At 45.0% G+C, this 14,193-nt stretch overlaps 1 protein-coding gene across 7 annotated transcripts in view; it reads right to left on the reverse strand.

Moving 5' to 3' along the window:
* The window catches only part of LOC147883555 (receptor-like cytoplasmic kinase 185), a 181,790-nt gene that overhangs the window by 15,137 nt on the left and 152,460 nt on the right, over positions 1–14,193 (reverse strand). For 6 of the 7 annotated variants that reach the window (XM_087399870.1, XM_087399876.1, XM_087399875.1 and 3 more), the window contains exons 8-12: positions 12,778–12,980; positions 12,323–12,553; positions 12,049–12,117; positions 11,880–11,939; positions 11,723–11,782 (exon numbers count right to left, since the gene is read on the reverse strand). In XM_087399870.1, coding sequence (XP_087255996.1) covers positions 11,723–11,782; positions 11,880–11,939; positions 12,049–12,117; positions 12,323–12,553; positions 12,778–12,980 — 623 coding nt within the window. The remainder of the gene's footprint in view (positions 1–11,722; positions 11,783–11,879; positions 11,940–12,048; positions 12,118–12,322; positions 12,554–12,777; positions 12,981–14,193) is intronic. The other variant, XM_087399871.1, reaches the window with a different exon arrangement.

Consider the following 14,193-nt stretch of genomic DNA (forward strand, 5'->3'; position numbering starts at 1 on the left):
CAGGAATCAGCTCCATCCAGGTGTTTCAGGTTAGACATGCTTTTTCTTCAGGAACACAAACTAGATGTCAAAGATTGCTCCAAGTCAGGTAAGCTGCTTTCAGGCCGGACTTTTTGGCTTCTTGCCTTAGGAACCAGAGGAGGTACATGCATATCAGTTTCAGATTCTATTCTCCCTCTGATCATTGGACACGATACCATAACCCCCTCCAGGGCCTAGTGGGTTTAACTTCTAATTGACGGACGTAAGGTTGGTTTCCTCAACCTCTATGCTCCGAACAACAGAGGGGACCGCATTCTGTTTTGGAAAGAGTTGCTCTCATGGGCTGACATTGCAGATTCGTGGATTATTTTCTCACATTCAGGGGGGGGTGGCCGGTCCTTCACATGTGGCCACAGCACTTTTTTCAGAAATAGAAAATGAGAAAATTATTCTTCAGAGATAACTCTATCTTGTAGACACGACATCTACCCTTGCTTACCAAGGCACTCTTATTCGATATTAGATAGTGTAAAGACCCTCTATCTCAGTAGCATTTTGGAAATATTAAAAAGATCTAATTAGAAGCTACCAGTTTGGAAGTAGCACATGCCCCTTATCATCATAATTTTGACACCATGTTAGCAAAGAATGACAGTACAATTGAACTTGAAACAGCAAAGAACATGGTGTACCATATACCATCAGCCTACTAGTTTTTGACCATAAATACGATTAACCTGGTCAAGATGACTAGATTTTGATAGACAACTACTAGTTTGGTTACGAATTGGACTACGTAGACTCGATTGATTAATTAAACTGGGACTAGATTAAACTTGGACTGGAGTAGATTGATTATACTAGGACTAGCCTACATAGACTTGACTAAGTAAATAAGGACTAGCCTATGTAACCATACCATTGCAGATGTTCCTACGATTCTCCCTCAATGGTATGGCTGAAGTACTCTAGAAATGTCCCAATAGTACCTACATACGTTAAACTAGGAAATAAAACAGAGTAGATCCATTAAACTAGGACTTGACTACGTAGACTCGATTGATTAATTAAACTGGGACTAGATTAAACTTGGACTGGAGTAGATTGATTATACTAGGACTAGCCTACATAGACTTGACTAAGTAAATAAGGACTAGCCTATGTAACCATACCATTGCAGATGTTCCTACGATTCTCCCTCAATGGTATGGCTGAAGTACTCTAGAAATGTCCCAATAGTACCTAGTGTACCTAAAGTACCATAGTTACACATATTCATCCATAAGGATGTAGCAACCTATGGGAGTCCAAACAAATAAAAGAATCATTTTACAACCCCCTTTTACATTGTTTTGTAAACCCAAGCCTTTCCGAAAGTGTATTAATGTATTTGTGGAAAGGTGGTAATGATGTCCGCCGTGTTGGCCTCAGATGGACAATGGATGACGTCAATGAAGACATCCTCAATACAACCCCAAATGCAGTGATGATGATTTTCAATTGCTTCATGTAAGCATGAAAAACAGGATTATTTGCAATGGTGATGCAACTTGGTAGATGGACCTGTGCATCCTTAAATGTTTGAGGTTCTATTTCAGCATTCATAACAGCGCTCATCAAGACATATTTACCTCAGCATTAGCTTGCCTTGTCTTTTCCCTTGTCCTCTGTAAAAAAGGCTGACGGGGATCTCCCTCCCCTCCTTTTTGGTGTTTTTGATTCGCATATTAACAGGCATTTTTATACTCCCCTGCAAAGATAGTTGGTGTATCTTTCTATGATATACTCATCTCAGGCATCATCCTTGGGCGTGGATCCCCATTTTAGTGGCCACACCCCTTAATACTTTATTATATTTGGCTTTCTTCAGTCTCATAGATCCTTCTTTCTTTCTCCCTTCAACCCTCCAACCCTAAGATGTCACTCCACTAGATACTCTGAGCATCAGCGGAGTTCTACACTTGATGGCCAAAAATGTCTAAGGTGGGTGCTTGTTCTCTTCCACAAGTATTACCACAGGCCTAAGGCCATTGATGCAAGGAGATGTACTTCCTACTTTATGATACTAAGGAACCAAAGTGATGTGGTGCTTTGTGCAAGGAATGCACAAGTACAGGAAGCACCATGGTGCGAGCGTATGAGGAGTTATGTACTGCAGAAGGCACTCAAGTTTAAAATGTTCAAGAGGTCCCATGTCACAATTGTGCAAGAGGATGAAGATTTGACAAGTGCAGAGTGATAAGAGCACACATAGAGAGATGGACACACCAAGCCTACAAGAAAGAATAGGAAACTAGCCCTCTTGATACATAAGTTAGCAAGTATAAGTGGTCTAATCCCATTCACCAATATAAACACTACACAATGAGTATAACACTAATGGCGAGCTCGTAGCTCAAGCCTCTCCTCTCTCCTCCATTGAAACCTGTCACCTCTCCTTTACTCAATGGTAGTTCCCTCTACGGTCTACCTCACATTAGCTTTCCCCTTGGTTGGTTGCATTAACTGGCAATGACCTATGCCTTCTTCTTAGTGTGTCATAATCCTCTCTTTGGTGGTATCATGACTCCTCCATGTGTACCTCCTACTAGCTCTGGTACTGAGGTGGACCAAGTGTCCTCCGGGTCAAATCACCTTAGATGTTGGAAACGTTGTCCTCCATGTGCACCGCTCCGATGCATACTCCAAGCTGGTAATGACCTATGTCATCCTTGTACCCTTCATAGATCAAAAAATGTAGTAAGTTTTTTTTTGCACTGTACATAAGGGTGGGTAGGCACCATAGATGTACACATTTTAGTTTGGGTGTGGGTCTTGGGATACAACAGACTCTTTAGTTGGAACTTTGATGAATGGTTGTAAATATCTCAAGATAAATAAATAAACTCCTTTTGTAGGGACACATGGAAAATGATGAGAAGCAGTGTGGGTACACCAGTATCTAGAGCATTTGTGGTATCTAATGTGTGACGGAGTTTTTTGTGTTGGACTTGATATATGTTCTTTTATTACCTTGTGTCTAAGGTTTCCTTTGGTATGAGTGGTTTCCGTTTGTTGGGGCTCATATGAGTTTCCTGATAGATTGTGGGTAAGTGCTGGCTTGAAGGGAATGTGCATTAAATGTGAATGTGGGGCATTTATTGCCTTGGTGTATGTTTTCTTAGAAAGTAAAAAAAAAGAGTGGTTTAATGCATGTGGTGAGGTGGCCAACCAATGTGGGAGTTCTGCATGGATATTGCAAGCTGGCTACGTGATCAGGTGAAACACTCAGAGGAAGAGGGGAGTTGTCATAGTACATGGTGGAAGATTGCTGGAGTTTCTAAATCGATGATGGATCCGTGGCTGTCTCAAGGAAAGGGGTTGGCATGAAAATGAAGAGAGGAGCCTACCATTGACGAGGAAGAGTGCAGAGGCAGGGAGTGGAGAGAAGGATTTTTGACGGGGAGAAGCATTCCAGCGGGATTTGTTTCATCTTCGATGATGAATGTCCTAAGGGAACTGGGCTCTCATTGTGGAGTAGCGGGAGACTGCTGCAAATGAGTGACGATCAGAAAACGCTTGTGTGGATGGGCTGATTTGCCTTGAAGATTTTCGAATTCCATATTGAGTTTGGTGCTGGCCGGTGATTGCTGAAGAGACTCTACCGTGACACGGGGAGCTGGTTGTCCTACGGGCAGTTAATGAAGAGATCTTCTTCATGTCATCGCACTCTTGTGGTCTACTTGTTGATGCAAGTTCATGGCAGACTTGCAGTTTTCTTCTGAAGAGGAGAGTAAAAGCTGCATCTAATTACTACGACCTTATCTGAAGATGTTCGTGGTTGGTCCCTGATTCAGACGCACGGAGGTTCTCACTTTTGAGCTGTGCTCGCTCCATCAGCAGATCTTGCACTAGTATCTGGAAAGGGATCTAATCGATTTCAGTTGTTTCATGACAACCAATCACTATTGCTAGGGGAAGTTCATCATGGAGCTTCACACCTAGAAAATCCTTAGTCCATAAGGCTGAATCGTTGCACTGGACATTTTCAAACTCAGGTATTCTGAGATCCAATGCTGAGCTCCCTTTCAGTAACTAAGAGGTGGTCTTCGGTAGAGGGGTCACTGGTATGAATGCACTGCTGACTCTCAAGCAGCCATGAAAGAGCAGAGACTTTCTGCAGGGCATAAGGTTGTGGCACTCTCCTTCTGGTTCACAAGTATGGTAAGAGTAGGTATCGAGTCCCTCGTCATTGATTGTTTTCTGATATAATTCTCAGGACTAGGACCCACACTTGTTAGTTCACCCACTGGAACAACTCTGTTGAGCTTTCAGGATTGAGTTTAGCTATACCCTCCCCTCATGCTGTATACTATGGGTCACGACACACATCATTTGAAGCTACCTCATGCCTTTTGTTTTCTTTTTTCTTTTTATTCAAAAAGAGACTTCTATTAAGTATTAAAGAAAACCATTAGAGCAAGCTCCATACGGGATACACCATGCAATGCATGAAAAGCTCAAGAGCCAAAAAGAAAGGATTAGGGCTGATAGTGCCATCTCAATCCGGTAGAAACCTCCGAGAAAAAGGGAGAACCCCTCCAAACTCGAAGAAATACAGTCCTCCTAGAAGAGGCTGCCCGTGAAGGGCCCTGCATGCTAGCCCATATGGCTATCAAAGTGTGAACCATGTCAGTCCAAATACCCGTGAACACCTGTGATGGGTGTATCTGGGTGCCATCCAAGGCCTCTGTACATCTGGCTCTCCAAATGTGCCAAGAGGAAATGCTAGCCAAAATCTCCCAAGAGGTGTCCACTGAAGCATGAGAAGCTCGGAAGGGAGTTAGTGGTACATCGTGAAGAGAGCAGGGCTATATCACCTGCCGGCGGACTGAGAGTGCCCAAGAAGAAGGCTCACCCTCATAAACACCTGGGGCCCAGTAAGGGATAACCATGCGACCGAGCCCTAAGTCATGAAGAAAGGGGAAGTATGAAAAATGCTGAGTATCCGAGCAACCCCTTTCCAAATAGTCCTCGCCTGACTACAGTCCCAAAGGCAATGTTGCACTGACTCCTCTGCAGAATGACAACGAGAACAAGTGGGATCAGCCCCAAATCGTGATCTCCACAGGTTCACTGCAATCCCTCCATGAATAGAAAGCCAAAAGAAAAAAGTGATCTTTCTATTTCTGAGGAATTTCCAGAGCCTCCTCCAGAAATTCCTACGCAAATCTACGGTGATGAAGAAGCTGTCCCAATGGGGGGCTCTAGAAGGAATACAACCCCTACTGCTCAGCTGAAATCTCCTGGCATTACCAACCGTGAAACGAAAGAAGGGAATCTCCCTCTCTCGATGCCCATGATCTATCCACTCCCACTCTCCTGGGTCCCACTGCAAGCACCTGATAGGTGCACCTCCATATAACCACAATCTCCAAGACCCCAGGGCCAAGAGTAGAGGGTCCGGGTCTAAGTACCACTGCAAGCCCACTCCATGGTCCACAAAACCAGCAATCCTGACAGGCTGAAAGGCAACCACTAGAAGAATATCATCCGTGGATCTAGAGAGTATACCTCCAACCCCAACGTCAAAGACCAGTGCATCTTCCCTGAGCCCTCGAAGAGCGATTACCTGTAGAGGAACTACTGTCCTCGAAAAAGCTCCCATCTCAACTGTCCATTCCACCGGGATGGTTGCATCTATCTGCTAAATCCTGCGTGCTACCCCTCTGAGGTGACTCACAGACTGTAGTCTCTGATCCTCAGGTAGCCTGATAAATGTTGCCTTCCAAGTGCCTAATGTGTAGGCGGGGCCTCTCTCCCATCTAGACCACTGCATGTAATGGGAAGTGCCCAGTGGTCTGCCATGCTCATCAAGTATACCATCGTTCCAAATGATCGGCTGCCTATCAATCTCTTCGAGGGTAGAGGGCGGAACCCTTCGAAGAGTGTTCCTGAAGCTTCCCCAAGTTTTCAGGATGGCAGTCATGAGAGGAGAGGCAGGAGATCTGAGAGGGACGGAAGTAAAACTCTAGCGAGGGCTGTCCACCCGATCATCTCCCAAGGTAGGTGTGCAAGCCTGAATGCGTCCAAAAAAAGAAATCCTTCCAAGGTTCCTGCCTAGGCATGAGTCCCCTCACCACCACCCTACAAAGCAATGCCCTGCACTGTAAGTACGGCTCAATGATATTAAGGCCCCCTTCCCCTGTAGGGAGAATAATGGTCTCCTAGGCCACCCTCGCTGCAACATCTGCTGTGCCATCAAGTCCACTCCATAAAAACTTCTTGACTGATCTAATGAGCTGAGTGATGCAATCCCTAGACCGGCACCAGTAAGAACACACAAACTAGGCGGTGGCCAAAAGAACCTAGTTCAGTACCACAACTCTAGATGCAAGGTTGAGTTTGGATGAGCTCCAAAAAATGAGATTTTTCCTTAATAACTCCAGTATTGGGGCAAACTGTTGTGCTGGAGAGATGCCCAATCCTACCTAGCATCCCAAATATCTGACAAGAACACCCCTCTGAATCTAGAAAAAGCCAATGTCAACTCCCCAGCCTAGAGTGTCCTCATCACTGATCCAAAAGCCAAAGGATTTATGCCAATTAATGTGTGCCCCTGCAGCTGAGCAAAAGATATCCAAGGCTGTCCGGAAAGAATCAAGTGACTGCGAAGAGGCCTCAATAAAAATAGTAGTGTCATCAACCAACTCACAGTCAAGAAGCTCCTACTCCTGTCTCAAGGGCAATCTCAGCCCATAAAGATCAGCCTGAGATCTAAGAAAGATACTCATAGCTTCTGCCACAAAAAGAAAGAGGAAGGGGGCTAAAGGGCATTCCTGACGAACTGTCCTGGAAATCTGAAACTTGTCACCCCTTACCCCTCCGATCAAAACCTAGCTGTGGGCTGATCTGTAAAGGGAGGCCACCCCTCTAATCCATGCATCTCAAAATCCAAATTGTAGAAGAGTGCCCTCAAGAAAACCCCAATCTACTCTGTCATAGGTCCAAGAGTAGAACTGCCAGCCTCTACCTACTCTGCATAGCCCACTATGTGGTTTCCCAAAAGGAAAATATATTATCAAATATGCTCTTGCCATGCACAAAGCCTGTTTGAGTATCATGGATGAGGCCTGGAAGAAGGGGCTGCAATCGGATGTTGATCGCCTTGGCAAGGATTTTGTATAGAGTGCCCAAAAGAGTGATGGGCCTCCAATGGGATGTAGAATTCCTGTTGCCACCTTTCGGGATAAGGTGTATGAGTCCCTTGGTCAGTGAGTCAGGCATCTCACCCGAGTCCCAAATGCCCTACACGGCTGAAGTAATATGATCACCTATCACATCCCAAAAGGCTGTAAAAAAAGATGGAGTAAGACCATCGGAACCAAGGCACTTGCCCTTATGAAGGGCGGAGAGAGCAGTCCTAAGCTCTGTGTTGGTAAAGCGTGCATCAAGTGAGCATATCATCTTTGGTGTGACCAACACAGGTAAACTCTGCCAAACTACATCTCTAGCCCAATCTCTGGCCTGTGTGCTAGGATTTGCAGAAAGGAGGCATAAAAATCTGTCGCTAAGTGCATGATGGTATCCGGATGAGACTGCAAAACCCGTCAGAGTCAATAAGCTGCCTGACACTCTCTCTACTATGTCTGGGACCAAGTGTAGAGAAAAAGTGTTTATTGACTCTCCCTCCCATCTGCATCCAAAAGGACTCCCGTGCATAAAAGGCATACTCTGCTCTCTGATCAAGCAATGTATGCAAGTGAGTCCTTGCTGTAGCAAGGTGCTCCTGTATCCAAGCATCTGAAGGTCTTCTGTGCTCCTCCCTCTGCAAGGCTGCCAACTGCCGGTGGATACCAATCTCCCACCTGAGTACCTCACCTCGCCGAGCACTAGCAACAGAGTGATAAAAGTCGCTGATACTAGCAAGTGCTGTGGCCACATGTGAAGGATTGGCCACCCCTCCCTGCAAGTGAGAAACCCAGATCTCCAAGACTACCTCTGTGAGAGTCTCATCTGTGTATAAGGCATCAGGGATTCTGATACTGTGAGACCGTCCTCTTAGATGGGGCTCTGAGATAGACAAAACTACCGGAAAATGGTCGGAGGTGGAAACACCTGGAGACTATATTACTTCAGCCCTGCAGGCCATTTGGGACTCTGGCGAGATGCCTGGGTCACTTACAGAGGGTCTCATCCACCTTATCCCAAAAGGAGGTAGCAGAATTTTAGTGTCCCAGTGGAGGCCTATCACACTTCTAGGGACTTGTTACAAGATTCTAGCCAAGGCTATCAGCCTCCGATTGCAGCCACTTCTCCCTGATCTCATTCATGACACTCAGACGGGATTTGTGCATGGCAGAAGCATTTTTTATTACATTTTTTCTTTTTGGGAAGCTTCAGAGTGGCCAGAATCTTGCCATTCTACTTTTGGATTTTGAAAAAGCTTATGACAGAGTAGATTGGGGTTTTTTGGAGGGCACCCTTCTACACTTTGGCTTTACTGATGCTTGGATCAGAGGTGTTTCCTCTTTGTACAGATCAGAAGCCCACAACCAGGTACTTATTGGTGGGGTAAGGGGTGAGAGATTTCAGATTTCGAGATCAGTCCGTCACGGATGCCCCCTTGCTCCTTTCCTTTTTTTGTTCGTGGCCGAAGCTATGAGTATCTATGTTAGATCTCAAGCTGACATCTTTGGGCTGAGACTTCCCATCAGAAGGGAAGAGGAGCTACTTGACAGTGAGTTGGCAGATGACACAGCAGTTTACTTGGATGCCACTCCACAGACGCTCACTTCTTTCAGGACAGCATTGGATTTATTTTGCTTGGCGGCAGGGGCGCAGATAAATTGGCATAAATCCAATGGCTTTTGGATCTGTGATGACGACACTCCAATTTGGGGGCTTGACATAATAGGATTCACTTGGGTTCAGAGGGGTGTGCCTATCAGGTATTTGGGCTGCCAGGTCGGCTTGGATATTTCTACCATGCAGCAGTTTGCTCCCGTTTTGGAGAGCATCAGAAGGAAGCTTCTTTTTTGGAGCTCAGCCAAGTTGGATCTTGCCTCTAGAGTTGTGGTGGTCAACCAGGTCCTCTTGGCCACAGCCTGGTTTGTTTGTTCATGTTGGTGCCATTCTAGGGACTGCATCATTCAGCTCAAAAGAATGATCAGAAACTTTCTCTGGAGTGGGCTTGATGGCACAGCAGATGCCTTAGCCAGGGTGGCTTGGGAGACCCTCATCCTCCCTACACAGGAAGGGGGTCTCAATATTATTGATCCAGATTTACAGTGCAGAGCTTTACTTTGCAAGATGGTGGTGCGGGGACTTATGCCAGGGCAGGAACCGTGGAAGGACTTTCTTATCAGCAGCATACAGAGGTGCACACCTTCTTTAGGAGGAGACTGGATGAGCAGTGTTAGATGGATCTTCACCACAGCACACCTAAGGTCACCTTCGTCCCCTCTCATGGTTGCCATTCTGAAAGCTTGGGCCAGTTTCAGAAGCACTCTTCGGAGGATTCCTCCTTCCTCTCGGGAAGAGATTGATAGGCAACCCATCATGTGGAATGACAGTATTTTAGATGATCATGGTAGACCACTGGGTGCCTCGCTCTACATGCAGTGGTCCAGGTGGGAGAAGGGACCTGCTTCTTCTATGGGGTCTTGGAAAGCTTTCCGCAGGCTTCCAGAGGAGACCAAATCAAGGTTGACAGGACATCTCAGAGGGAGTGCAGGGAGGATCTTGCAGACTGAGGCAGCCCTTCCAGAGGTTTGGGTAGACACAGATGATATGCCACTCACTTCCTCCACTTGGGGAGGTACTTTTTCGAGAGGCGGGGTTCCGCTTCAGGTTTTGGCCTTTCGAGATGCACAGGAGGATGCTTTGGTTTTTAGTGTCCAGGATGGTGGCAGATTGCTCAGGTCCACAGAGGACATCTTGCTTGAGTCTGCTTTTCAGCCTATCAAGGTTGTAGGTCTTTTGATGCAAGGATCAGATTCAGAGTGGTTCCTAGACCCAGACCCCCGGCTACTCTCCACCGGGTCTTGGAGGCTCTGGCTCTATGGGGGAGTTTCCATCAGGTATTTGCAGTGGGACCCTAGAGAGTGGGAGTGGATTGACGCAGGACATCGAGAGAAGAGCATCCCCTTCTTTCGTTACATGGTCAGTAATGCCAGGAGATATCAGCTCAGTAGTAGAGGTTGGAGACCCTGCAGAGTTCCTCATTGGGAGACTTTTGGTATTACTGCGGATCAGCAGAGGTGCTTCTGGAGGAGACTCTGGAAATCCCACAGGAATAGAAAGATCACTATCTTCTTTTGACTTTCTATCCATGGAGGGATTGCAGTGAACCTTTGGAGGTCCAGGTTCGGAGCCGACCCTACATGCCCTCGATGCCTTTCTGCTTCGGAGTCTATTCAGCATTGCATATGGGATTGCAGATAGGCAAGGATGATTTGGATGGGGGTAGCTGGGGCTAGCCAGGATTTTCAGTCACTTTGCCCATTCACCATTTTTTATGACATGGGGCTCGGTGGCTTGGCTTTCTCTTACAGGACCTCAGGTTTTCTATGAGGGAGTTGACTCCTCTCGGGCCATTTCGGTTCGACGTCATCGGATTGAGTCCTGTTCGTTGGATGTGGTACCACACCTTTCTTTTACAGCTATACATGCCTCTGTGGATACTTCTTGGGAGATTCTAGCGAGCATAGCATCCTGGCATATCTGGAGAGCCAGATGCATAGAGGCTTTGGAGGGTACTCAGGTTCATCCCTCGCACACATTGGCTAGTATCTGGACAGACTATCTGGACAGACATCGTACATACTTTGATGGCCGTGTGGACGGGTATGCAGGGGGACTCCCGTGCAGCCTCAACTAGGAGGGCTTCTTTCTTCAGGGAATGGAAGGATTCTCCTTTCTTCTCTGAAACTACTACAGGGTTGAGGTGGCACTTTCAGCCTCAGCCTTGGTTGTTTTCCACCTCACTCTAAGGGGGTTTTTTATTTATCCTCATGATTTCATGATGTATTCCGCTTTGAGCTTGCTCTCGCGGGTTTTTTCTCTTACTTAATAGAAGTCTTTTTCTTGGGGGAAAAAAAAAAAAAAAATTCTCCGGCAAAAGAATGACCCATCGGGTCGTTGCAGCATGATGTGGTCATATGAAATATTAGGGTCCTGGACAATGACCCTAAACTTGGGTACCCCATCCATCCTGACCGCCTCAGCAACCGAAGAGGGCTCGCCAAGAAGAGAGGGGATCTTTGCTACCACACCAAACCTCTCGCCAATAACTAAAAGAAGCTGGTGATAAACTAAGGGGAGACCAGGGAACCTGATGAAAACAAAAACTCCCTGCTTGTCCTCTTCAACTGGGTCAAAGCCTAGTTGAAAGGGAAACAAAAAGATCCTCCTGTAGCCTAGAAATAGAAACCCAGTCTGTAGCAAGTCTCTCGTGATGTCTGGGGAATCTAGGCACACCTAAAAGAAACCTTGTTGCAACAAACGAACATCCTTAAGGTGGGGGGCGAGCTCCTGAGGAAGCGCCGCAAGCATCCAATCTCTAGCCTGTGATCTGGAGGGGTATGAACCAAAGTTGCGTGTGAAGAGAGTCGTGGAACACTCATGCTCCAAGTCCTTTTGCAATTGCTGCAGCTCGGCTTTTGTTTTCTGGCATGTAATTTGTTTCAATTCATTTAAGACATTATGAATGATTCAATCTAGCACCAGATTAGAAGTTGTGTTCGTTATTTCACTTTACCTTTCGCAGCCCCTATTGCTATAGTGACTCTTTGTCTCCAAGTCAAAGGCTCACGTGCTCCTGTATACAACTGATTATTCAGGCTGCATGAAAGCATCATATGGATTCTATAAAGCATTACTCAGTAGTTTTTTTGAAAAGAAGATTTCTCCATCACCTGAAAGGTGGTCTAGTAAAGAACCGTTTGGAATAAACTCATATACAAGTATTTGTTCATCTGGAATAGAAAATTCCAACACAACAGGTAAGCATTGTGCAAAATGTGCTCATGATGCTTTATCAGAAGGCAAAACAGATGCAACAGACTATAAAGAAAAGACACTCACGAGATTCTCCACAAAACCCAACAAGGTTGACCAGATGCTTGTGGTGTACCTTTGAAACAAGTTCCACCTCTGCTTCAGTGCAAGCTATGTCAGGACTTCAAAGCTTAATATTAAGGACGAAAAACTAAATGTAATATGGTAGTCATGCTCTGAAATAAGAGAATTTGTGTAAAACATTTCGAGATTGATCATGTTTGTGATGGTGCTATCAAGGTCTTGTACATGAATTTCAGACTATGGGCATGAGAAAGATGGTTCTGAAAGTTACACAAACCATTCCAGAATGCATCTGATCCTTGTACTAAATTTTTATGTGCACGCTTCAAAGCTACTGTCTCTCCATTTTTTAGTAGTGCTTTGTATACTGTTCCAAATCCACCTGCGCCCACAAGGCACTCATCACTGAAATTTCTGGTTGCAACTTTCAAATCTTTGAGGTTGAAGTTCCTGATCTGCACGCATTGAGGTCTCAGACAAAATGGAATCTCTTTCAAAAAGCTGTCCTCTGCAAATTTCAACCAAAATTTGCACGTCCCACAGAGAATTTTAGACAAATTGTGTTCACATAGATTTAAAATGATATGCATAATCTTCATTATGTCAACACTGATCTGGTTTCCTGGAACTGGGTATAGAAGCAAAGAAAGATTTTATTTTATTTTATTTTCAAGAAAGAGACTTCTATTAAGAAAGCAAAGAAAGATTAACAGTTCCAATAATACAAAATACCTGTTGAATGTTCAGCAATCTCATGGTTGTCTTCTGTCCTTTTGGAATGCTTGTATTGACACTTTTTTTGGTAGTAAACACAGGCAGATACCAGAATTGACAGTACGATGGATGTGACAACAACGATTGCTACAGTGGATGCCCAATGAGCCTTCTTCCCATTTTTACCATGCATTACTTGCAGTTGTGGGTTATTTGAGTACCTAATACACAAAAGTGATGAAAATTGAAAGAAGTCACAAAAAGGTGAGAATCTCAAATGTTTCTACCAGTTTCTACTAAATCCCTTTATGCTGCGCAAATGAGGACCACAAATGAAGGGACCCATCTGTGGACTGTCATGGTCAACAGCTCCCTTGCCCCTATCAAATCACCATCCCCATTTTGGTGACTGTTTGGTGGTTGAGTTTTTTTTTGGAATGATAAAGATGAGAAATATTACAAAAAAGAGAAAGGTTGAGTCTTACATAACCATATTGGTAATGTAAAAGACAGAAACTAAACACATCCATGATCTAAACATTACAAAAAAGAGAAAGTCCGGAGCCTTACATAGCCATAAAGGTGAAATAGAAGACAGCAACTAAACACATCCATTATCTGAATATTACAAAAAGTGCTTCTATGAGCCAAGAAGATGACAAACCAAAACCAAAAGTTAAAAAAAGTCAGAAAATAGATGTGATGACCTCTGAAGCTGTTGTCATGAGCACATCTAGCGCTTGGTCCAGATTGCCTTGGGAACATCCTGCCTCATGGTGGCTATGGCATAGCTACCGAGGAATTCCATTCCCACTTCCTAAATGAGGGGATGCCATTGTGGACTCATAAGGGCTTGGGCAACATCCAGAACATGATGTGGGTAGAACAGATTGCGTCTAGAGCCTAGCATGGCAGCCTACGGGCACCTTCCCTCACTCTCCTCCTCTTGCCAACATCCTTCACTCCCTTTAGCCTCTCTAATGAGTCTACATTCCATGCATATGTAAATTCTTAGCTTTTTAATCTCTATTCACTCTTGGAACAAAACCTTTGTCCACTTTTAGATCTCCTTGAAAACAGAGAGCCACAGCTCATCTGAGATATCTAAGGATGATAAGTGGTAGGGGTTCACACCACTCAAGCTGAGGCCATACTCTAGATTAAAGTCCTCCTTTGTTTTGCAAAATTGCGTCTATTGTGGATTTTCAAAATGCATGCATGGAACTTGGGCATGGCTATCATACAACACAACAAGACAAAATGTAGCGAGCTCAGAATTTCAACCTTAAGTGAGCTGAATAGCATTTAAGGAAACCGAGGAAAAAAAATATAAAGTCCGTCTAAGGTCTCTATATATCTGGCCCTCCAAATCTGCCAAGCAATGATGCTAGCCAGTATCTCCCAAGCGGTATCCCCATCAGCATGTAAAAGCGG

This window comes from Dipteris shenzhenensis, chromosome 28 (assembly GCF_047967505.1).
Source record: "Dipteris shenzhenensis isolate YYH24624 ecotype China chromosome 28, Dip_SZ_1.0, whole genome shotgun sequence".
Classification (NCBI taxonomy): Eukaryota; Viridiplantae; Streptophyta; class Polypodiopsida; order Gleicheniales; family Dipteridaceae; genus Dipteris; species Dipteris shenzhenensis.